The following is a 26,649-nucleotide window of genomic DNA, read 5'->3' as shown; positions in this document are numbered from 1 at the left end:
CTCTTATCCTCCCAAACCTCCCAATCTAACCAATATATTGGTATTGCATTGCTTTGTGCTCCATTCCCTTGTGATTTGACCCTTTGTGCTGCTTCTTGGTTGTGAAACTTGTTCCGCACAAACTGCTCTACTCATTCCAAATTCCCAGCCTTAACCTGACTCCACCCCTGCAGCTGTGGGTCTTCTCTGCCTCAGTTTTATAACCCAGCACCAGTCACCAACTGAATGGGCCAAAGTGTTTTTCCCTTTTTTGGTTTGTTCATTTTAAAGAAAGATATGTGATTTTTACCCCTAAATGCTATTTCTTTTGCATTGACAGAGGTGCTTAAGCTCTATGTTGAGAAAGATATGGCCAATGGAGCAGAAAAGAATACCATAGCACTAAGCCATATCACCATAGAAAAAGAAATGGAAAAATGCCTGCTGTGTATAATGCTCTTCTGTATCACCAACTCCTGTGCTTTGTTCTGGTTATTTCCTCAGACACATAGACACACACACACACACACACACACACACACACACATCGTTTAAAAAGTTATTGTAATTTTGTCTTCTTACATTTGGTAGTTGCCATGTGATTGAGTTAATTTTACCCACATAGTAACCACCTGGTACTGCTCAGACATTTGAAAGTGAGGTTGGCAAATTTAACTTGTTAAAAGAAAGTAGTAATCTGAAAAATTATGAAACTTTAACATAACTACTTAAATTTGTAAATCAGATTGTCTCCAAAAATTCTGAATACGATAGAACCAAAAGAATAATTTTGATGAAGCAGAAGGTGAAAGAGACAAGGTGTAGAGCAGGGAGTAGGGTCTGCAGGGTCAAGCTGGTGGAATGGAGGGTCTTTGGAGAGAGAAGTCTTGGAACATACAAGGAGATCTTGGGGAAAAAAGGAAGGAACTTTGAAAGGAAAAGGCACCAAAATTGAATTTTCTTGTTCCAGAGTTTCTGAGGTTAAATGCTGATTATAGGAACATCTTATGAATGAAATGGTGTTAGATTCTGTCCCAAAATGGATTGTCCTGAAACTGAAATTCACAAAGAGAAAAATCACATGAATTAAAGCTTCCGTAGTCTATCTTTAAACAGAATTTGGTGGTGGGGGGGGGAATCTATTTAAAACAAGCATTTAGAAAAGCATCCTTTTCCTGGCATGATTATTATGTGCTTCATGTTGGCAGGAAGACTTCATTTCCAGTGATATTTTCCAATTGTTAAAATAAAAAAGTCCCTGCCACTCTCTTTGCAATCCATAATTTTATATTTTTAATTTAGATAACTCGTGTGTCAAAGCAGAAATAAGCTGCATATTCATGAGCCCTGATTTGCTGTAATCATTATTTCTGAGGCTGTGCATCAGTGAAGACTCCAAGTACTTGAGTCCTGCCTCAGGCAATTATGTCAGATTGGCTCAGAGCTGAGGAAATCAGGAGACCCCACTTCTTTGTTTTCTCTTTGAAGGGCTCTACTGGTCTACCAAGGTTAACTCTCCTTGCTCCCAAACAGGGATGATAATTAGCTGCTTCAAAATGAAGAATAAAAGTCCATTTAATATGGTAACTAGGCAATTGTTAACTTTTCATCAATCAGCCATTGGTCATAGGGAGCCAAGTAAAAACCAAAGGAAAAGAATATATTAAAATAAGCCAAGCTAAATATAAAGAAAACTCAAAAATATATACCAACAATATTTCATGCATGTGAAAAATATGGGTGCAGAAATTTTTTAAATTTAAAACATGGAGTTTTTAAAATACAAGGAAAAATCACCTAGAAATCATCTCTCTTCCTGCCTAAAACTCAGTTTCTCTTAGTGGAAAAAGTCCAGCTTATGATCCTAAGAAAGGGGAGTTTGAATGTCAGCTGTTCTAGTTATCAGCCATCTAAGAGCAAATTCCTTAACCTTGTTATGTTCTGCTTTCTTCATCAAGACTAACGACTAACACCCTTGTTTGTAAGAGGAGACAACCATACTTCCTTCTATGGGACTGTTTCAAGACTTGTGATGTAAGTAAAACCGATGGTATCAATACTGTGGTATTGAATGCATACCACTAAGTATACCCTCAACAAATGATGTCTTACCCTGCCTGGTTTCTCTTTTTTTCCCTTATGGTCAAAGAGCTTTTCTGTTTTTAAAGACTCATTTCTCTCCTTAGCACCCATTTCAGACTATAAAAATGTCCTCCTTAGGTAGTTCCTCCAAAAGATGGTACCAGAAGAGATGTCTAGGAGTTATCTATTGATTTGTCTGCAACTGGGCTTTCCCTAGATATTGTGGACACACAATATTGTGGAAGGAGCACAAGCCAGACTGCATAATCCATCATTTACTGGATCTACGACATTAGGATCTTTAAACCTTTAGCTACTTCATCTCTAAAATGGGAATAAAATAGTAACCCACATTACAAAGCACTTTTTGGAATTAAAAGAGAGAAGTCATACAAAGGGTTTACCACAGTAGTTAGACAAACTGTAGTAGATTGCAAGTAATATTTGTTTTTGTTATGTGTAATCTAATATTCCTATTTCCTCAATAAAATGTCAGCAAGAAGACACACACAGTTCATTTGGTAACTGTGTCCTTTTTTTGCAATTATTTGAAAATAGTTGGTTGAATAATAACTACATCATTTGATTCCAAAATCAGTTTAAATCAACAGCTAGCTTCCACACAAAACCTTCATTTTTTTTTTTTAGATGATCTGGCTGAAGCCCAGAAAGTTAAGTTCCTTCCCAGAGGTCATATAGAGGAGGAGATATAATATTTTAAGATCATACAATCAAAAATATTTGTGTTTTGCAGGGCAGTTGCTCAGCTTCTTGATGTCTGTATCTTTTGTTGGAAGGTGGGTGGTTTACTGTGAATTGAACCCAAGGCCTTCACACTGAACTAAATCCCCAATCCTATTTATTTACTTATTTGTTTATATTTTAAGGCTTGTTTACGTATCTTCTCATTTCCACGGGGGGGGGGGGGGTACTTCTGGCACCCGTGCGGCTCACCTTCTCTCCCCTAGGAGCTTGGGGTGGCAGAGGGGGAAGCTTCCATTTGTTCATATTTTGAAACAGGGTCTGTAAGTCACTAAGTTGCCCAGACTAAATAGGATCTTGCTACCCTCCTGCCTCAGCTTCCCAGAGTGCTGGGATGATAGGCATGCACCGCCACACCTGGTTAGACTACATACGTGTAAAGGTCCAATCATCTGTGTATTTGTGTAAAGATTTTTTTTTACTTAGGCAAATTTAATTTGAGATATGTATTATTAACATGCATAAAGCTATGGTATATTTATCCATTAATTTGTAGAATAAATCTGTACTAAGGAAATAATAACTTTTTCTGTTGTGGAGGAAATGGACTATGTCTTAATGTTCTTTGTACACCTAAAAGTACTCAGTAAAATGCCCTCCAAGATGTTTTTGGTAAATAAATAATGGAGAATCATCTAAATTTGTTGGTTCTCCTACTTCTCCTTTCCATGCCTTTTATCAAACAGAGCTGCACTTTTTCATCTTTGAACGTTTGGATGTGCTGCTCACCTCGCTTAAATGCTCTTTTCCAGCTCTTCAACTGGCTGACTAGTTCTCATCTTTCAGTTCTTGGTTTAAGAGCCTCTTCCTCACAGAGGACACTTTGGAGTCATCTTTACAACCATTAAAATGACCCAGCAGTGGGCTCTACAGAAACTACATATAAAGGCGAGCTTTACAAATTTGTTCACTACTCCAGTCAAGCACTGTCCAGCAACTTTAAAAGGCTCCACAAATAATCATTTCAAATGTGAGAAAAAATGCAAAAGAGACCTCTAGAATGAATTTTTGATCTAGTATTAGGAATACATAAGCTGACTTATTTATCTTCAATTAGAAAATATGAACTTGGTGCACTTGATTTTCTTTCTTCATTATTTAAAAAAATTCAATTACTGTAATTAAATGCATTTCAAGGTGTAAGTTTAACATCTTGGTGAATTCTGAAGACTTCACACTGCTATCTGAGACTTGGGTTTAATCCCAGGTCACAATTAAGACCCTAAAATCAGGACTGGTTGCTGCATTGGGGATTTTTTTCTCTTGAAAACTGAGCCACATCTCTTATTCAAGTGATCAGTACTTATGCTCCAGTTTCTTAAGTGGTTACAGAGAAATAACAGGTCGATTCCCAAGACAATGATTAAAATGGTGTTTTCCCCTTCTACTAATCTTTCTAGATAAGTAAATCAAGTTGACAGGGCATTACAGGAGTACAGTCCCCAGCTGACAATATTGACAGAAAAGCAACTACCTTGCTTTTCTGTTGACTACTGGATGGGACAGGCACAAATACAGCTTGCTGTCGTAGCACTGAGTCCTTAAACCTGTCATAGTGCTTAACCACTATCATACTGGTCATATAGAAAGAGGTATCAAGCTAAAAATAAAAGCCTGCCCAGAAATATTTTGATACTATCACAATAGAATCACCAGAATCACCCTTATGTCTAGAGTTTTCTTCCTCTCATGAACTCAACTGTATGAAATGAACCCCAAACTACATCTTTTTAAAATTTAATTTTTGCCCTAAAACATTCTTCAGCATGTCATAAATTCTGTTTATTAAATTATTTGTCTCTATGCAACCTATTTGATTTATATAAGCAATCATCCCAAATATTTAAAAATTCTTGCTATGTAAGAAAATTAATCCAAAAATTTTTAAACTGAAAAAATTATGACTAATACTTTAAGAATGAATAAAATCAACAAAATACTATGTTTTGTGAATATTTGACTTAGCATTTATTTCATTATGAAGTTTTAGCTTTTTTCCTTGCATTTTTTTAGCCAGATCCAAAAATGTCTTATGATCTTAAACATAGCCCTTTCAAAGTTCTTAGGCCCAAGCGCACACCTCTAATCCCAGCACTCTGGGAGGCTTTTCCTTTTCTACTTGTGAAACTTCCCAGACACTGAGAAGTCCAGGATCAAGGGTTTGGCAGGTGGGATTATCCACTTTCTGCTTCCAACATGGTGTCTGGTTGCTGAGTGGTCATGAGATAGAAGGAAGAAAAGCAAGTAAGCTGAAACCTTAACACACTTGAAACTTTTTTTAAAAATTCTTTTATTGGTACATTTTAGGTATACAACACATTTACATTTCTCATTGGTGTACCTTTACATGATGCATCTTGGCTCTTATTTTTTCCCACTTCCTCTGCCCTCCCTTCAACCCCTCCACCCTTCCCTATTTACAAAGACTTTGTTTCCATTTTTTTCAATTTTCTCATATTAATTCCATTCCCTTCTTTCCTTTCCCTTACCCCTCCCACTTCCTCTTCCCCTTTGCCCCTTTTCTTCCTATTTCACATTATCTATTATAACTTTTAGTCCTTATTTACACTTTCAGTTTCTCACACGAGAGAAACTATTCAGTATTTATACATGTGTGTCCTATTTATTTCACTTAAGAGTATCGCCTCAATGTGCATCCATTTAGCTACAAATGTCTCTAATTTCTCATTTCTTATGGCTGAGTAGTACTCCATTTTATTTAAAAACCACATTTTCTTTATCCAGTCTCCAGTTGATGGGCATTTGGGCTGTTTCCAAGTTTTAGCTATTACAAATTGTGCCGCTATGAACATGGGTGCACATATATCACTGTGGTATTGTTAGACTCAGCGAGAAAGAACCAACCAGAGACCGATATTAAATCCACACAGGAGTTCATTACCGGCCAGGACCCGAGCCGAGCATCGGACTCGAGCCCTGACTGGGGGGAGATAAACACTTTTTATACACCTTTGAGGCCAACAGTTTCTAGGCCCCCCTATGGGATAGAACTAGCAAAGCAAGCAAAAGGTACAGAAGCGGAAAGTCCTGCCGTTAGAACATTTGTAAAACAAGAGTTGATTAATTGTTATGTCTAAAAGGACCTTTTAAGGCAAGGAGGTTTCTTTTTTTTTGTACTGGGGATTGAACTCAGGACCTTGTGCTTGCAAGGCAGGCACTGGAACCACTGAGCTAAATCCCCAGCCCCAGGCAAGGAGGTTTCTAAGCTTCCTCCTTCTGAGTTCATCTAAAGGGCAGGCAGGTGGGTCAAGCAGCAATATGGAGTCTGTGTTGCTAGCTAGGGTCCTTCATTCCTCACTGGTTCTTGCAACTTAATCAATTCTTTGATTCCTGGATTTACTCTTTGGATTCCTTTTCTAAAACGTCTTCTAAAATCTCCTAAGTTTGTCTCAACATCATCAGTTTAACTGCCTCAACCCTCTGTCTAACATATTTAGTCAGAGCATTTATAATGTAAGGTCCCACGAGCAAAAGCAGAAGATAACTAGGGGGCCTGCTACAGCAGAAACTAGGGTAGTTAACCATTAGCATTAGGAGCAACAGGGCTTTTTTAGGGCTACACATAACCCTCCTTGTTTCATGAACAGGAGGTCAAGTTCCCTTTGATTTTACAGGACCATCTCAGCTAGGGAATCAACCTGGTTTTCTAATCTGGAGATCGAGTCTTCCAGGGGACCCAAATTTCTGGCTACTTGCTGGTTTAGGGCTTTAAAATTTGTGTCCTGAAGGGTCAGGGAGGAAGTTCCAATAGCCACTGACCCAGCTGTTCCTAATCCCACCAGAATGGGCACTAAAACGGGGGCAGCCCATTTACTCCTATAGTGTTGAGTGGTTAATCCCAGATGTTTGCAGCCACCTTTTTTATTATAATACAAGACTTGTGGAACAACATACACAGTGACACAAAATAAAGTGGCAGATTGGGTAGCCAAGACTGATTTGGGAATGCATTTAGTCAAACCCTCAGTGTAAGCAAACCAAGCATATCAGGACCAGGTCTCCTGGCTTGAAACCGTGGGGCTGGAACATCACAAAGGGTTTTTTTTCTCAAGCCTGTTGTATTGTAGCCTGGATCTCACTCTGAAGAATCTGTAAGCCTTGAAGAAACTGAAGTAAAGAAATACAAGAATTTTCTGTTATCTGTTCAAGGTTTAACTTAGGGAGGAGTGGTGGCGGCCTCCCATACAAGATTTCAAAAGGGGTAAACCTGTCAACATATGGGGTACATCTAACTCTTAACAAGGCTAGAGGAAGCAGATTGGGCCACCTACTGCCAGTTTCTAGAACATATTTAGTCAGGGTTTCTTTTAGGCTTCTATTTATCCTTTCCATTTGCCCTGAACTTTGTGGGTGATAGGCACAGTGTAACTTCCAAAGATATGTAGTGCCTTTGCCAATAATTTGGATATCTGTGCCATGAAGGCAGGCCCATTGTCGGACCCCAGATAATGAAGAATGCCAAATTGGGGAACTATCTCCTGGAGCAAAACCTTAGTTACTATGTTGGCTGATGTTCCACGAGTGGGGAAAGCTTTTACCCAACCTGAGTTGGTGTCAAACAATACCAGTAAATATTTGAACCTATTGTTGGATTTTATTTCGGTGAAATCAAGTTCCCAATGTTCCCCTGGCTCGCTTCCCCATAGTCGATTACCTTTGCTCCTTGGTCTCATCTTGGATTTTACCTGTGTACACACCTGACACCTGGAACTGATGTCCTGGACCATAGAGGTCAGTCCTGGGATTGAAAACTTAGAGCTCGTTAGTCTTTTTAACTTTGATTTTCCCAGGTGAGTTAAGTGATGTAACTGATGAACAAGTTGTCACCCCAGGGCTCAGGGTCCCTTTCCACCAGCCTGAATCCAGTTTTGTACCCCCTTGCTTTTGGTTTTATTTTTGGCAGGTAGCCAAAGGGTCAGATGGGCAGAATGTCTATTGGCCCCACTGGTTCTCTGGCCACTCATCGGGCCGCATCATTGGCCTCTCAGTTACCACAGTCCTTGAAGCTGTCTCCTTTTTGGTGGCTTTTGCAATGAATAATGGCCAATGCCCTGGGTTCTCAAATTGTCTCCAATAAGGCCAAAAACTTTTTTATTTTTGATAGTTTTTCCTTCTGATGTCAATAGCCCTCTCTGCCTGTAAATGTCGCCATGCACATGGGCAGTGGCAAATGCATACCGGCTGTCAATGTAGATATTTACAGCCTTGTCTCAACCTAAATTTAGGGCTTGAGTTAAGGCTATTAGTTCAGCCCTCTGTGCCAATGCCCCCCAACTTAACGCCTGTGCCCAGTGCACCTGGACTGACTACGGCCGCCCCCGCATGCCTGACTCTGTCTTCCATGAAGCTGTTTCCATCTGAGCAGTTGGTGGTGGAAGTTGTCAGAGTGTCCAGACAGTCATGGAGGGGTGTGTGTATGAGTCGGAGTCCGGGAGTAAGGTGGCCAGATTGAGGGTCATTTCTCAAGCGAATTTGATGCATGGAGCATCCAGCAACAGGGCCTAGTACTGAGTCAGGTGGGCGTTGGAGAGCCATCATTCTGGGGCTCCTCTCAGCAATGTCTCCACCACATGGGGTGCAGTGATGACCAGGTCCTGTCCCAGGCTGAGCTTATCTGTCTCCTTGACCAGGAGGGCGGTGGCTGCAACTGCCCTCAAACAGGTAGGCCATCCACTTGCCTCACAATCAAGTCTTTTAGACAGGTAGGGCACAGGTTTGTTTCAAGGCCCTAATGTGTGGGCTAGCACTCCTTTGGCTATGCTCCCTCATTCAGCCACAAACAACCAAAAGGGCTTGGTGACATCAGGTAGGGCCAGGGCTGGTGCTGACACTAAGGCTTTCTTTAAAGCCAAAAAGGCGGCTTTCTCTCCTTTTTTTTTGTCCAGAGGGACTGTCTTTTGTGCCTGGAGTGCAGCAATAGTGACTTTTTTCAGTTTTTGGCTAGGACTTCCTCAGGGGCATCATGGTTATCATAAACTTTCTGGGCTATGCTCAGGAGTCCAGTCCTATTATTTCCCTCAAATCCCTCCAATTTATGTAATTTTTTTCTAATGTCTGGGGCCGACTGGGAAACAAAGGCCAAAGTTAAAGCTGCTGCATTTTCGGGAGCCTCTGGGTCAATAGGAGTGAAAACTCTATAGGCTTCCAAGAGTCTCTCTAAAAATGCAGCCAGAGACTCTGTTTTTCCCTGGTGAACCTCACTTACCTTATTCAAATTATGGGGCTTTCTGGCAGCTGCCCGGAGTCCCCCTAATAAGTGCTGGTGGTAGGTGACCAGCCTCCTCCTACCATCATCATCATTGGGGTCCCATTTGGGGGTGCCATGATGGAACCGCAGCCTCAGCCCTGGCTGAATACCCCAGGGTTCCGGGAGTGACACTGGGGTTTGGCCCCAGGTCCTCTTTGACAGCCTGTTGATAAATGTGGTCCTGCTCCTCAGTGCTGAACAGGATCTGTAAAAGCTGCTGGCAATCATCCCAAGTTGGCTGAGGGGTATGAAAAACAGACTCAAGAAGAGAGATTAATGCCTGAGGTTTTTCAGAGAAGGGGGGATTTTGATGTTTCCAATTGTAAAGATCACTAGTTGTAAAAGGGACATAAATCAATCCTCCCCCAGGCTCTGTCTGTTTTAAAGGAAAAGGAGAGGAGGAAGATGGGGTTGATGGACCGTAGTCCTGTCCTGATCAAGTGCCAAAGGTCAATTGGGATCTGTGGGGCCCTGACTCCCGTGACCACATTCCAAACCTTGCGAGCAATGTGTACAGAATAAATTCCCACCAGGGGCCAACTGACTCCGAAACTAGGCCATTCTAATTGACACAGGGTTCATAATTTGCCTTTAGAAAATTTCATGCCATATTTATCTTCTCTGTCTGGGGAATACATTTTTTTGAAGTTATTCAAAACACAATCAAGTGGAGTTCGTTCTGTGGACTGTGAGGAACCCATAATTTTAGCCTGTGAAAATGCAAAAGGCACAGCAGAGCAAGCAGACAGACAACAATAAACAGACAAAGACAAACTTTGGCCAAGTAAAACCTCTGCGGCCGAATGGATATGGACCCCAACCCAGGGAGTGGCCCTTCTGAGGACTCTGACTTAGTGAGTCAGCTTGCCATCGCAACGAGACTCTAGATAGGGTAACCTGTGCCACATCTGGCTTCCTCGTATCTACCCACAGTGCACTAAGAATCATTTGATTCTTACCTCTAGAGGCTTTCCCAATAAACTCCTGAGGTTGGTTGATTGGCGATAGAATATTGTCAGGGTGGCCTCTCCTCCCGCAGACCGGTGTCCCGAGGGGCCAAGCACTGCCGATGTCCAATCCTGGTCTCTCCTAAAAAGAAACAATGGCTCCAAGATAATAAGCTCCAGAGCAGCTGGCTATCTCGCTGGGGCCTGCAAGAATGTTACACCCAGCGAGAAAGAACCTACCAGAGACCGATATTAAATCCACACAGGAGTTTATTACCGTCCAGGACCTGAACCAAGCATCAGACTCGAGCCCTGACTGGGGCGGGGGGGGGGACAAACATGTTTTATACACCTTTGAGGCCAACAGATTCTAGGCCCCCCTATGGGATAGAACTAGCAAAGCAAGCGAAAGGTACCAAAGCTGAAAGTCTTGCTGCTAGAACATTTGTAAAACAATAGTTGATTACTTGTTATTTCTAAAGGGACCTTTTAAGGCAAGGAGGTTTCTAAGCTTAATAACCAAATTCAGTAGAGTAGCTGGATACAAAGCCAACACACAAAAATCAATAGCTTTTCTCTACATCAATGACAGACTCACTGAGAAAGAAATAGGGCAAATAACTCCTTCCACAACAGCATCCAAAAAACTGAAATACCTAGGAATCAACCTAATAAAAGAAACCAAAGACCTCTTCTCTGAAAAATAGCACTCTGAAAAGAGAGATTGAAGATGATAGCAGAAAATGGGCAGACATCCCCTGCTCCTGGGTAGGAAGGATCAATGTAATGAAAATGGCCATACTTCCAAAACTGCTATAGAGTCAATACAATTCCAATTGAGATCCTAGCAGGATACTTCACTTGAGAAAAGAATCCAAAAAATCATTTGGAACAAGAATATACCCAGAATAGTAAAAGCAATTCTAGGTAACAGAGACTTGGCAGGGAGTATCACAATCCCCAACTTGAAACTACACTACAAAGCTACTGTGATAAAAACAGCATGGTACTGGCAAAGAAACAGACCTGAGGACCAGTGGAACAAATTAGAAGATGCAGAAACTTCTTTTATAATGACCTTAGCCCCTTCATGAGAGAACATCTCACATGACCTCATCATTTTCTGAAGGCCCCATTTCTTAATACCATTACATTGGCCACTAAGTCTCAAGACTCAAATTTAACAGGGGACTCCCTCAAATCATAGCACAAGAGAAGCACAGAAAGGTGCACCAGAATTCAGTGGAGCACCTCACTTATTTGCTTATATACTATAATCTCTTGCTCTCTTGCTCTAGATCTCTCATTCTTGCTTTCTTGCTCTCTCTCTCTCACGCATGCATACACGCACACATACACACACACACACACACACACACACACACGGGGTAAAATAACCTTTATTTACAATTGCATGTGTACCCTAGCTACTTATGGGCTTCTATGATCCCAAGATTTATTCATTTCTCTATGTTTTCATCAAAGATTTATTGAGTACTGTTATGTCCAAGGCACTGTGAACAACACTAAATATAGAAAATGAAAAAATATAATTGCTATTGGATTTTGAAGGATCTTTAGAGAGAGACCACCTTAAAAAGAGAAAAAGAAAAAAGCTAACAGTTTTTTGAGCATTTACATATGCCAAGCTGAGTGATCTCCATTCATTCTCTGACTTAGTCATCACAAGAGCCTCATGATGTAGGTATTATAATTTTTTTCATTTATCAATTGAAATAACTGAAGCTTAGATAAGCCAAGTAATTTACCCAGGATCACAGTGTTAAGGACAGAACTATTGCTACTATTACTACTAGAAGTTCACATACATATTAAGCAATTACTATGTACTAGGAATTGTTCTAAGCACTTTATGTACATTAGCTTATTTATTCTTATTGCCCTCATTTTCCTACTGAAAAAATAGTAGCACAGAGAGGTAAGTCTTCCAAAGTTACCCAAACTAGTAGATAGTAGAGCTGTAAGACAAACCCCAGCACAAGGATACCAGATTTCTGTCTGACCATGTGAGAACCTACAGCTGTGACCACTATGAAACCTTAAAATAATGTATGGTGTCCATAATTCTGTCAGTCTTCCTGTTCGGGTGACAGTAATGAACAAAGATGACCTGAGAAAATGTCTTTTCAGATTTTAAACAGGGCCCTTTCAAAGTTCATAGGCTCAAGTACACACCTGTCATCCTAGCACTCTGGGAGGCTGGAATAGTAAGATCTCAAATTCAATAGCACCCCAAACAATTTAGTGATTTAACAAGACTGTGTAAATTTTTTTTTAATTAAAAAGAGGCTGGGAGATGTAACTCAGCATGAAGGTCTTGGGTTCAATACCCAGTGCAAAAGAAAAGTCTAGATTCAAATCTTTCTACCAGTAAAACCTACCAGAAAAATCAGGGCAACATATAGTTAATCTGGAGCCCGTCACAGCACCTGGAAGGAAGCTCCCCGCCTCCATCTCAGGCTCCTAGGGCAGAGAAGCTCAGCCGGTCCCAGAACCCAGAAGGAAGCTCCCCCACTGCCATCCCAAGCTCCTAGGGCACAGAAGGTGAGCTGCGTGGGTGCCAGAAGCACCCCCCCCCTCCGTGGAAATGAGAAAACACATAAACAAGCCTCAAAAACAGACTTCCAGATCACTTACAGCAACCCCAAAGGGAAATGAGATGGAACACTCTGATACTCAACCACCTGGACACCCTGAACTGGCAACAAAAGAGGATCTGGGAAAAATGAAATCAGAAATAATTACTCAGATAACAGCAAAGATTTTGCTCATGGTGCAAGACATGATTAATAAATCTAGAGAGGACACAGATAAAACAACAGAGGATCTGAGGAACATGATACAATCCCAACATAGGAAACAAATGGAATCCATAAAACAGATATAAATAGATTTCCAAGAGATTAAAAACTCCATCGAAAGTCTGCGCAGCAGAATGAACCAATGTAAGGATAGAATTTCACACATAGAAGATAAGATTGCAATTAGTGAGGAGGAAAAGAAAAATTGCTTTAAAATTGTAAGGGAACATGAGAAATCAATCCAGCAGCTGCTAGACGATGCAAAGAAGAATAACATAAGACTGATTGGAGTCAATGAAGAAAGAAGAGACACTGCAGATGACATAAAAAACTGTTCACAGAAGTGATGGCAGAAAACTTCTCAAGGAGGGGAAAAGAACTTGACATACACATAAGTGAGGCATATAGGACTCCAGCTAGCCTTAATCAAAAAAAATCTACACATAGGCATATAATAGTTAGGATTCCAGAAATCCAACAGAAGAACAAAATTCTACAAGCAGTGAGAGAAAAGAAACAAATCACATACAAAGGAAAGCCCATCAGAATCACAGCAGACTTCTCAGTGCAAACCCTCAAGACAAGAAGAGCTTGGAGTGATGTATTTCAAGCCCTAAAGGAAAACAGCCTCCAACCCAGATTGATGTACCCTGCAAAACTATCTTTCAAAATGGATGGAGAAATAAGATACTTTCATGATAAAGAGCACCTCAGGAACTTCATGCATACCAAACCGGCACTCCAAAAATTTTAGACAATACCCTAGGAAAAGACAATGAGGATCACAACCCCAGGAAACCCAGCAGAATGAATCCACTGGGTGTGACAAATTAAACGCAAAGGGGGAAATCCAACAAAAAGAAAAAGTCATGACAAGGCTTTTAAAACTTTGAACTTCATCTCCCTAATGAGTGTATAATTCAATCTTATTATTGTACTGATTAGTATTTTTCTGATTCTACAGTTGCACACCATTCCTTGTGCTATACTGGCTATTTATCATCTTCTTATATCTACATTTTAATTGGGTTGTCTATTAATGAGCTCTAAGAATTCTTTATATAGTCTGGTCATAGGTTATATGCATTGTAAATATGGTCTGTTTAAGGACTACTTTTAATTTTAAGGATGTCATTTAAAGTTCTAAATATTGATGGAATCTCATTTATCAATTTTTTTCTTTTATACATCATGTCTTTTGTATCCTAGTTTAGTTCTTGCCTACCCTGAATTCATAAATATTTTCCCTTATAATTTCTTCTTAAAGTTTTATACTCTTAGGCTTTCTTATTTCAGTTCATAGATCCCTTCAAGTTATTTTCATGTATGGAAAAAAAGAGTTGAGGTTAATTTTTTATATACAGATACCAGGTGCTCTAGTGTCGTTTGTTGAAAACACTATATCTTCCTCGGCTCTTGAATTAAGTTTACATTCTATAAAATGCTCATGTTAAATAATCTTTCAAAACTCAGTGGACCACATATGTGTGGTTCTATGTCTAGATTCTCTGTTTTATTCCAATGATCTATTTGTCTTTCCTTATACCAACACTGCCTTGATTACTGTAGCTTTAGAAGAAGTCTTAAAATGAGGTACTAAACATCTTCCAACACTGTTTTTGTTTTTGTTTTTAATTTTTCTAGGTCCTTTGTACTCCTACATAACTTTTAAATTTCAATATCCAATTCTTCATTTATAGCAAGTATACACAGACCTGAATTTTTATATATACCTTGTGTTTTCTAATCCTGCTAAATTCAAGTACAGGTTCTAGGGGCTCCTAGAGATTTCTTAGCATTTTCTCTGTAGATGATCATTTCAGCTACATATAAAGATTTTGCTTCTGCCCTGCCAATCCTATCCTTGTTGTGTCATTTTATTGCCAGACTACTTTGGTGGGGACTAGGCTTCAAAGTTTAATGGACAGATAAAGAGTAAGCATATCTGCCCTTGTTCCCCACCTTAAGGAGAAAGCATTGTATCTTCTCCATTTATATAAGGCGTTCTCACTGGAAGTATGGACTACATGTTTTTAATCTGTTGAGAAGTTTCTGTTCTACCTCTAGTCTCCTGATAGCTTTTACCATGAACAGCTGTAGAATTTAGTCCAATACTTTTTCTCCAACTAGTGACAGGATCATATGGCTTTTTCCTTTCCTCTGTTTAAATGATGACTTCCGGGGTGGATCTTCCAATGCTGAAACAACACTGCCATCCCTATAACAACACCACTTTCTACATTCTGCCAGATCTGGCTTCCAATCATTTGTTTTGTTAAACAAATTTCTATCTATGTTCATACTTTTTTCTTCTATTATCTTTATCCAGTTTTAGTATTAGCACAATGTTGAGTTCCTAAAATGAGGGGAGAAGTGTTCCTTCTTTTTTCTGCTTTAAATGTTTGATATAATTTATCAGTTAAAATGTTTATGAGCCTGCTGTTGTCATATAGGTAGGTTTTCAAGCTAGGAATATACTTTCTTTAGTAGGTGCTATTCAAATTTTATATTTCCTCCAGAGTTAGTTTCATTAATTTGTTTTCCAAGGTACTTCTTACAAGTTGTCAAATTTATTTCCAAAAAGATTTTTGTAATATGCTTTCTATATCCTTTTAAATTCTGTAAAATCTGTGATAATGTCTCCTAGATCTTAATATTGTGATTTAAAAAATGTATAACTGATATTGTGTAACAGGAAGAAAAGGTCTAAAAGAGCAGGGGAATTGGGAGGGGTAGAGGAAGGGAAAAAAGGGAAAGAAAAAAATATGAGAAGAGGAAAAAAATAGAAACAAGGTCTTTGCAAATAGGGAAGGGTGGAGGGGTTGAAGGGAGGGCAAGGGAAGGGGGAAAAAATAAGAACCAAGAGACTCATGTAATGGTACAAGATCCCAATGATGAATGTAACTGTATTTTATACCAAAAATGTACCAATAAACTTAATGGGGAAAAAAAAGAAATAAAGAAAACCCTGCAATCTATGAGCCAAAATAAACCTCTCCCCTTAAAAAAAAAAAAAAAAAATATATATATATATATATATATATAGTTAATCCATGCAAAAGACAGAATTAGAACTCATCGCTTTCAATAATCACTCTCTGTAGTTAAGTTACTGGTAGATTATTCTGAATAATGTACACTAAATTAAGATAAATAACATTCTATTCTGATCTAAAGTAAACTGCTGGTAGATTGTCCTGAAAATGTGTAATAAAGTAACATTCCTAGAGCACAGAAATAAACATGCTGTTGATCCTTTTTGCAGAAAGAACTAAGAAAAATGAGATATTAAGAAAAATCAGATCCTAAATTCAGGATTCACCAAACAATAAGTACTCAAATATTTTTACTCAAGTGAGTTTATATTATGGAATGACTCAGAAATATCAATTTTTCCACCTAAACCAAATACTCCCATGTCTTCATGCAGTAATGGAAGTGATTACCTTAATTAAAGACTTTTTCTGTTATATACAAATATGTGGAAACCTCTGATATGCTAGAAACTATTTGCAAAAATTGTTATAGTTTTAATGAAATAGTTTACATGTAAAATATATTCTCACATATACACTGAAAGGGCTTATAGTCATCAATATTTTTAAGAAAGTGTGTATGGGGTGCAAATAAGATGAAATGCATCAGGCCATGATACTGTATATCCATATCCTTATTCCTTAAAAGTTCAACGCTACAATTTGGTGTAATCTGAAGCAAACTTTTAAAGCACATTTATGATTAGGTAATTTTCCTCTTCAGCTATCCAATTTTTCTGAAGCTCATCTCTTTAACTGAGTGCATTAATATTAAAGTTTGCAAAATAGCAACCTTGGAGAAATGTATGCTTTGACTTTTTCCCTTTCAAAAGTGACTTCATCAGTAGCTGCCACTATTTGATGCTCAATCAGCTGAATAACAATGATGATAATTAATATTTATCAAGCACTTAAAATATGCCAATGCTGTGTTAAGCATCCTACATACTTTATTTAATTTCTACAAAACACTGTGCAACAAATATTATCTTTATTCCATAAATGAAAGAACTGTGGCTCAGAAAATTTAAGTAAACTAAATAAAGTTTCACATCTGACAAATAGTGTAATCAGAATTCAGAGCCATGGAATCTGACCCTAAAGCCCATATACTTACCTAGTTTTTTCTCTATTAAATGGTATCATTTAACTGATTATTTTATGGACAGACACAAGTTATAAAAGATGTTAGATTTATCTTTTTTTTAACTAGGCTAACAATTTTGAGATTGTGACAACAAATACACTATAGCCTTAATTCCCAGTGCCTGAGCTAGTTATTTCTTACTGTCAATTATTCAGAATAATTCAATTGATGATGAATACAAATATAAACCTTTTTGAGAATGAGGTAGGGAGCCCAGGCATCTTAATACCAATGGCATAAACCTGAAAGATGTGCTTTAAGAAAGCTACAGCTTTTTATCTTCAAAGTAGCTATTGACTGACCATGGTTTTTTTTTTTAGCTTTTGAAAAAGATGTACAAGGAAAATAAAAGAAGAAACTAAATTGAAAATATTATCAAGAAAAAGTGGATCAAAGATAGGAAAAAATTTCCCCTATTTTATGTTCCTTGACTTTAAAATTTCCCAATTAACTAAACTATATTAATGTCTATTTCAATGGCTACACCTGACTTGGGTGATTTGTCAGGAAAACTGGTAGTCCTAGAACCCAGAATATCCTTTTCCACTTGTGAAACTCTTCCCAGACACTGGGAAGTCCAGGATCAAGGGTTTGGCAGGCGGGATTATCCACTCTCTGCTTCCAACATGGTGTCTGGTTGCTGAGTGCTCACGAGATAGAAGGAGGAAAAGCAAGTAAGCTGAAACCTGAAATCACTTGAAACTTCTTTTATAAAGACCTTAGCCCCTTCATGAGAGAACATCTCACATGACCTCATCATTTTTTGAAGGCCCCATTTCTTAATACCATTACACTGGCACTAAGTCTCAAGACTCGAATTTAACAGGGGACTCCCTCAAATCATAGCACAAGAGAAGCACAGAAAGGTGCACCAGAATTCAGTGGAGCACCTCACTTATTTGCTTATATACTATAATCTCTTGCTCTCTTGCTCTAGATCTCTCATTCTTGCTTTCTTGCTCTCTCTCACGCATGCATACACGCACACATACACACACACACACACACACACACACACGGGGTAAAATAACCTTTATTTACAATTGCATGTGTACCCTAGCTACTTATGGGCTTCTATGATCCCAAGATTTATTCATTTCTCTATGTTTTCATCAAAGATTTATTGAATACTGTTATGTCCAAGGCACTGTGAACAACACTAAATACAGAAAATGAAAAAATATAATTACTATTGGATTTTGAAGAATCTTTAGAGAGAGACTACCTTAAAAAAGAAAAAAGCTAACAGTTTTATGAGCATTTACATATGCCAAGCTGAAACTTAGTCACCACAAGAGCCTCATTATGTAGTACTATAATTTTTTTTCATATATCAATTGAAATAACTGAAGCTTAGATAAGCCAAGTAATTTACCCAGGATCACAATGTTAAGGACAGAACTATTGCTACTATTACTAATATAAGTTCACATATATATTAAGCAATTACTATGTACTAGGAATTGTTCTAAGCACTTTATGTACATTAGCTTATTTATTCCTATTGCCCTCGTTTTCCTACTGAGAAAATAGTAGTACAGAGTGGTAAGTCTTCCAAAGTTACCCAAACTAGAAGACAGTAGAGCTGTAAGACAAACCCCAGCATGAGGATACCAGATTTCTGTCTGACCATATCAGAACCCACACTTGTAACCACTATGAAACCTTAAAATAACGTATGGTGTCCATAATTCTGTCAGTCTTACTGTTCAGGTCACAGTAATGAACAAAGATGACCTGAGAATCATGGTTTGTTTCAACAGATCAAATTTCTTTCAGAATACTTCCTGATCTAATCTACAAATTGTACTCAGGTTATACAGTTCAGAGAAAGAGGGCAACCATTAAAGTGCAATTACATGGGTCTAGTTTGCCATCTGCTTTTCCTGTTTACTACAAAAAAAGTGAGCGAATAGCAGCCATCAGTGTATTCCATAAGCTCCAGGATCACAGAAATTAGATCCATTTTCTTAACCTGACTGATTTCAAAACCTGAGTATAATGATTAGCAATGAGTAGCCACTCAATAAATTTTTGTTGAATAAATAGTTTTAAAATTCTGTCTAAGCACTTTCAATTTTTTTTTTTTTTTTGGTACTGGCAATGGAACTTGCGACCTTATGCCTGAGAGGTAAGCGGCAGAACCACTGAGCTAAATCCCCAGCCCAGCACTTTCAAATTTTTGAAGGCCAGTAGAACATTAGAGGAAGTGAGGCACCTGTCTTGGTACAAATTTAGGGAGCATCAAAAGAAACACTTCTTGTTTCAGGCTCTGGTATAATTCCACATAGCATAGTTATTTGTCCTGAATGTGACTACACATGATCTTCCTGTCACTTTTCTGCCACTTTCAGGTTGTTTTACTATGTGTGGGTTATTGAACGTTTTCTGTGACTCAGTTTCCACCTTGGTGACATGTAGATAATAATGTTTAATTCATTGGAGTGATGTAAGGAGTGAAGGAGGTAACATATGTACAACCCTTGACTCAGTGCCTGGCACATAATTATTATTCAACAAATGTTACTCCTTCCATTCTTTGCCAAGAGAAGTGTCTATTAAATCTTTTCCTTACATGGCTAATCATTTCTCTTAAATTTTCTTCTCTAAGAAAATAAAGCAGTCCTTAATATGCATCATTCAAATTGGCTACATCTCCCAACAAGAAACTGTCTTTATGATGGTAAGATGGGAGTTGACTCAGAAAAGTCATTCAAGAAAAAACACAGCCAAATATTCTTTTTCAGGTGAGGCATACTAATACTATTCATAGCTTAGACCTTATGGTTTCATCAGCCTGATGGACAACAATGCAGATAAAGTAGAAATTCTCTTACCAAACTCACTGGGTTAATCAAAGCCCTTTGAAAAACAGACTGGCAGCCAGTGATATCAATGCTAGAGGCTTGAGGTGACTTTCAAGGCCCACACCCTTGACCTTTGGGAAGGTCCACGTACTTCTGCATTGGATGCTTATGAAAAATGCACTTGTAATTAGATAGTAAAATTAAATACATACAGCTAAGAAAATGAGTACAGAGGGAAAAAGTTGGTATTCCCATAAGAACTATGTTGAATGTTCTGGGAGAATTCACTAAGGCCATATAGGTCAAGAACACAAAAAAATGACTCTGGCAAGGAGTCTATCTCCCTGGGCTCACAGGCCAGTAGAGGAGTCTAGGTATGAACATAATTCTAATAAACGGTGAAAAGTGGTGCATGCTATAAGAAAATTACACCTAAATTTCTACGAATTTGTTACAATCCTAAAATCCCATTGGAATAAGAGGTTTTAATTCAAATTTTATTAAACTGATGTCTATAATAAATCAAGATGAGTCTAAATGCAAATAAAAGCAATGGAACATAAAATGTTGGAAGATAATCAGCAGTTGTTTTAAAACCTTATTCATGATTCCTATCTTATCATAACACTTGGAACTGGATCTAACTATAATTTCCTATGATTTAATGAATCTATTAATTCCAGTGACTTTTCCTGAACAATTCAGTGAGTGTGGTTTATTGGCCATTAAGCTAATCTGGTTCCAAGTCTGCTTTTACCTTTCAGCTTGGTGGTCCTAAACTCATCACCAAACCTCTCTGCCTCTCAGTTTTCTCCAGTGTAAAATGAAGAATGATAACACATATTTCATGGGGGTATTGTGAGAATGAACTGAATGAATTTATATATTTTGCAAAGGAGAAGAAGTCCAAGAGATGGAGGGCAGGGGGAGGGAGAGGAGGGGAAGGGGACTTAAAGGAATGAAGATGTGTTACATACATGGGCCAACTCCTCACGATGAACACAATCATTATATACTGCAAGCATGTACTAATAAAAACAAATTTTAAATTAACAAAAGAAAGAAAGAATCTATGTAAAGTACCTGGCATTTGCTCCTTACCCCTCTCTGATTCCAGGCAGTGCCCCCAGGTGTTTAATTAAAGCTTTGGGTTTTTGCCCCTCAGGAAACAAAAAACTTTTGTGTCATAATTAATGGAAGAAATCCAAGAAGCTGAATGTCAAAATTTCATCCAGGAATAGAATATGAAGGAAAGGAATGAGCTGACACCCTTTTCAAATTCCTAGGCTCATTTTGTCCCTAAATTTAGAATTTGGCGACCTTAAAAAAATGACACAATACTGCCATCTCGTGGTGGAATTACTGAAAAGGAAATCCTTCATATTTAGGAACTGGAGCTATAGGAATCCTTCCAAAAGGCATCTCTCTAGTTTAAATTTTTTTTTTTTTAATTTTGAAAACCACCCACTCAAGACAAGACTTAATTAGCAGTGAAGTACCAACTTCTTTAATCACAACAAAGCTACTAAAACAAACAAGCACTGTGTGTCCCACCTTCCCGCCTGGAATCTTAACCCTGTTGTGGTCTTACAATCTTCTCCCTGTCAAAATTTGCAGTCTGCCAGGCGTGGTAGTGCAGGCCTATAATCCCAGCACTCGGAGAGGCTGAGGCAGAAGGATCCCAAATTTGAGTAGTTTAGCAATTGAGCAAGACCTGGTCTCAAAATAATAATACTAAAAATAAATACATAAATAAATAATAAAAGGGCTAGGGATGTGGCTCAGTGTGAGCTATATTAATGGCGGAAAAGGAGGGAGGTGGGGCTGTGGCTCAGTGATAGAGCACTTGCCTGGCGTATGGTGGGTTCCATCCCCAGCACTGCAAACAATAAAATTAAGTTGCATATGATTTCACTATGTCTGTGAAGCCTAATCAGCTCACCCCTAAGTTCACTGGGAGGGAAAATACTTGCTGCCAGGCAGCTTCTACACTGAAAATAATCTAAATAATTTACATTATTTTATGAATAAATTCATACTGCAAAGTCATTCCAAGGCAGATTTGCATTTTAATCTGATTAATGCAGATCCTATTTAACTTTGTATTTCATTTTATTCTGTACCTAGTTAAGAACACAATTGCTTAAAGTAGTGCTTTTCAAGCTTTGGTGCATATTAGAATATACTAGAAGGCTTTGTAAAGATCGAAAAATTGGGCTCCATTGTACTTTCTGAAAATGTGGATTTGTGGGGGAGGAGGGCCACTGAAGATGGAACCCAAGGCCTTTGCACCGAGCTACACCCCCAGCAACCACCACCACCCTTTATTTTTGAGACAGGTTTTTGCCAATTCACTAAATTGCCCTGGAAGGACTCAAACTTGCAACCCTTCTGCCTCACCCTCCCAGAGGGCTAGGAGGCATGCACCACCCTGCCTAGGGTCATGGCTTGGATCTAGATGCGCCCAAAAGCCTCAGGAGCTCAGAGGTGGGAATTCTGGAAGGGGCATAATACTGCAGCTGACTTGCTGTTTGGAAGTGGGGTCTGGTTTGATGAGGTGGGTTGCTGGGGGCATGGCCTGGAAGGGTTCATCTCCACCTCTGGTTCCTCCCTTGACTCTCTGCTTCCTGTCTACCCTGCCATGGGCAGCTCCTCTCTGCCATGCCCCTCCACCATGCCATCCTACCTGGGAGCCAGATGACTACGGACTGAAATGGGAGCCAAAATAAACCTCTCCTTCCTTAATCTGTGGGTGCTGGGTATATTATCCCAGCAATGAGGAAGAAACTAGGAGACCCAGTTTTTAAAATGTGGATTTCTAGTGAGTTCTCAGGAGCTATTATATTGCAGGTGCACCGACACACTTTGAGAACTATGGACCAATCTCTAATGATAGAATTTCACACTGAGATACTGCTGAGGGAGACTTCTGCAAACTTTTCCTGTGTGATCACCCACATTTCTGAAATCAATCCACTCTATCATCCTCACTGCTTTTTCTGTGCCCAAGATGCCATCATCTTTCTCCTTCTCTGCCACAACCCCTGTCAGGTTTCTTATTCTTCAACAGATTCTCCATGTGGAAACTGAAGTAGTCAAAAGCATATCACCACCAAACCCTGCAAGCAGTTTCCCATGGACCTCAGGGCCTAACTTGAACATGACTTTTAAGACTCGTAAATAGTCTAACAATAACTTAGCCTTCATTCCCAACCCAACTGTAGCCAATCCAGCACTTTACTCATTGTGCTTTCTGTCCCAGTCTTTCTCAAACATGGTCCCCAGACTAGCAGCACCAGTGTGACCTAAGAACTTGTTGGAAATGCAAACTTTCTAGCCCTCACAAATCTCTTGACTCAGAAACTGTTGGGGTAAGGCCTGGCCACCTGTCTGTAACAAGCCTCTGGGTGATTTTGATCCAGCCAGTGTATAAGAACCATGGCTTACCTTTTCTCAACCATTTCTCAAGCAGACCACGTCATCTCTGCTACTGCCAGTTTTGCACGTCTGCCCTAAAATACTCCAGCCCTATCCCCTTGCCATCATAATTCCTCACTGGTCCTCAGGTCCCAACATTTGTGTCCTTTTCTCCAGGATAATTTCCCTGAAGCTCAGTCTAGGTTTGGGGTCCACCTTAGGACTTTCTAGGCACTGTGTACTTCACTTAGAACATAAGCCATTACATATAAATGTAAATTGAGTGTCCTGTTCTCCTAATCCCAGTCTGGTACTAACTCCTTTCTCATATGTACAGTGTATCTCACACAACTAGGACAGGGCCTGGCAGGAAATAGGTATTCCATACTTGTTGGCTGTTGAATGAATGAACAGGGAAATGAATGAATAAGTACAGAAACAACTACTTTCTCCACTGGGTCCTTTATGCAAGACGTAAGAGGTAGATCCTTGTAGTGAGTTGAATAGTGGTCCCAAAAGATACATAAAAATCCTAAGCAAGGTATTGATGAGATAATTAAAGTACAGATCTTGAACCAGATCATTCTGGATTTGGAAGAATCCCTACTTTCAATGACTGATGTCCTCATAAGAGAAAAAAGAGAGATTTGAAAAGAGGAGAAATGAGAAAAGGCCATGTAAAGATAGTTGCAGAGACTGGAGTGAAAGGCCAAGGGCACCAGGGATTGGCAGCCACCTGCAGAAGCTGGAAGAGAAGAATGGAAGTGATTCTCCCTCAGAGTCCACAGAAGGAACCAACTTCCTGCAAGACCTTCCTTCTGGACTTCTGGCACCCAAGACTATGAGATATGAAATTTCTGTTGTTTGAAATGACCAGTTTTGGGCAATGTTTTAGAAGTTCTAGGAAATTAATTCAGCCTTGAAGTATGAGTTGGAAGTAAGTTATTAGACAACAGAAATAGAAATAATAAGAGTATATCGGGCCAGGGATTTAGCTCAGTGGTTTCGCCGCCTGCTGCGCAAGTGCAAGGGCCCGAGTTCAATCCCCGGTACCCCCCCTCCCCAAAAAAAGAGTATATCATAAGCTAGAGGTGTAGCTTAGTGTAGAGCACTTGGTTATCACACAGAAGGTTCAGGCTTCCATTCGAAGCACCACGGGGTAATAAAAGAGGGAGCTGGGAGGGAGGAGACAAGAAAGGGAATAAAAAGGACTAAAATACAATAGGTATATGTAGCAACTTCCCATGATAAATGTATTCATTATGTATCACAAACATACACTAATAAAAATAAGTAAGTAAAATAAGAAAACAAAGGAAAATGATATCATGAAAGTATCATGTGTTTCAGGGACAGCAGGAGATCTGATGATGAAATACAGAGGGAAGTAAGTCAACTCAAAAAGGACACCGGGACCGGGGATTTAGCTCAGTGGTTTCGCTAACTGCTGCACAAGCGCAAGGACCCGAGTTCGATTCCCAATACCAAAAAAAAAAAAGGACACCATCACCAGGTTGAGAGGGGCTCTGGAACTCACACAGTGTTAGAAACTATGGTTGTGTCCAGAGATATTTGGATGATGGGCCAGGGATGTACCTCGGCTGCACAGCGCCTGCCTGGCAAGCATGAGACTCTGAGTTCAATTCCCAGTACCAAAAGAAAAAAGAGAGATTTGAGTGTTATTATGTCAGGAATAAGCATGTTACATTAGCTTCTGTCATTACTATTACCTAGTTATAAAAAAACGAAAGGAATGCTTAGGTACCAGCTGGGGCCTTGGACCCAAACTCCAGAGTAGAAATCTAGTAATCAAGCTGAACCATTGGAAGCTGTCTTTTTCTAAACTTCAGACCAAACCAGATTACTCTCCCTGTGTCCCCTCCTCCCACTGCTAGGGAGCTTTACCACTGGATTTTAGGAAAAACTAATCAAGCCTGTACCTTGAAGCATGTGTGCGCATGCATGCACACACACACACACACACACACACACACACACACACACACTTTTATACAAGGAAAATGCCATTCACAAAAAGTATTATTTCTCATTTACTGAAGGATTTTTTTCTTTTCTTTTTAAATTTTTCTCTTAATTAAAATCAATTGCTTCAGAACTATCAAATACTCTGTGTCTACACAATCGAATTTTAGATACTGAACATGTTCATTGTTGGTAGGATTCCCTGTCTTCCTCTACAGATCTTGCGAACTATTTAATTGTTGGCTTATAGTATCTCTTAATAAATAAACAGGTAAAATAAGATGTTGGAAACAAAAATAAGATAAACATAAGAACTTTCTAGCCAAAAGAATTCCTCAACCTACTTAGTTTTAAATATATGATCTTGGGCCAGGAATTTAGCTCAGTGATTCCGCCGCCTACCTCACAAGCACAAGGTCCCAAGTTCAATCCCCAGTACCAAAAAAAAAGAGAAATATATGATCTTCCTCAGGCACTCGCCCATCAGGGCTCATGGTCCTAGTGGGGATTTAATTTGATATTGAAGATAGTCCTTGAAATATTCCCATCATCCCACCTTCAGAAACTCCACCACACTACACCAAGGCTCTATAATTCATCAGGTTGGATTTGATCCATCTCTCAGAACCACCCTTGGTTCTCCAACTGTGAGAAACCCAACAAACCAGGGCAGCCCTGAATCAGCTTGAGACTTCAAAAGTGAGTCAACTGAGTCTTTTCTGAGCAAATATCTGAAATTATAACCTTGGCTCTGGTACAACATAGAGAAGGGTGAAATGATCCACCATTCTCTGCTTGTCCCGGGCTATTCTATATGATCTAGATTTATTAAAAATGTTGCTCTTGCTTTCCTTCCAAATTGTGTTATTTAAATTTTTGTTTCTACTTCTTCATCACTATAATGTCTTCTTGAGGTTCGAATGTAAAGGAGCCAATATACTGAAATTTTCTTCATCAAATAGTCTTCTTAGTCTGAAATGGAAAAAAAAAAATGAACTTCATTTTAGTGTCTCAACAAGTCTTGAAAACATCCCAGTCTCAAATTGTTTGGTGTTAGGCCTTAGTGAGAAAGTGCAATAACATTTCAGACACACATAGTGCAGGTAGTACTTCACTCATTGACTTCAAGTATGTAAGAAGTTTCTCATTTATTTTCTTTAAACCCAATGTCTCAGGCAACTTTCCATTGCTGTGACAAAATACCTGAGAGAAACTATTTAAAGGAAGAAAGGTTTATTTTGGCTCATGGTTTTAGACATTTCACTCCATGGTCAGTTGGTTGAATTGCCTTTGGGCCTGAAGTGAGGCAGAACATCATGGTGGAAGAGCACAGGGAGCAAATTTGTTCACCTCATGACAGTCAGGGAGAGCAAGACCCTGAGCTCTCAGGCTTATTTCTT

The 26,649-nt window shown here is 39.1% G+C and overlaps 1 protein-coding gene across 1 annotated transcript in view; it reads right to left on the bottom strand.

The window, feature by feature from the left end:
* Positions 1–4,854: 4,854 nt before the first annotated feature.
* Nudcd2 (NudC domain containing 2) overlaps positions 4,855–26,649 on the bottom strand; it is a 67,125-nt gene continuing 45,330 nt past the window's right edge. The window contains exon 4 of the mRNA XM_087194868.1: positions 4,855–26,221. Coding sequence (XP_087050994.1) covers positions 26,204–26,221 — 18 coding nt within the window. The 3' untranslated portion in view covers positions 4,855–26,203. The remainder of the gene's footprint in view (positions 26,222–26,649) is intronic.

Source organism: Heterocephalus glaber, unplaced genomic scaffold, assembly GCF_053883595.1.
Source record: "Heterocephalus glaber isolate CG9 unplaced genomic scaffold, H.glaber_assembly_v1.0 deba00001606, whole genome shotgun sequence".
NCBI classification, from domain to species: Eukaryota; Metazoa; Chordata; class Mammalia; order Rodentia; family Bathyergidae; genus Heterocephalus; species Heterocephalus glaber.
The sequence above is the reverse complement of the archived record's forward strand: the minus strand, read 5'-3'. Positions and strand labels throughout refer to the sequence as shown.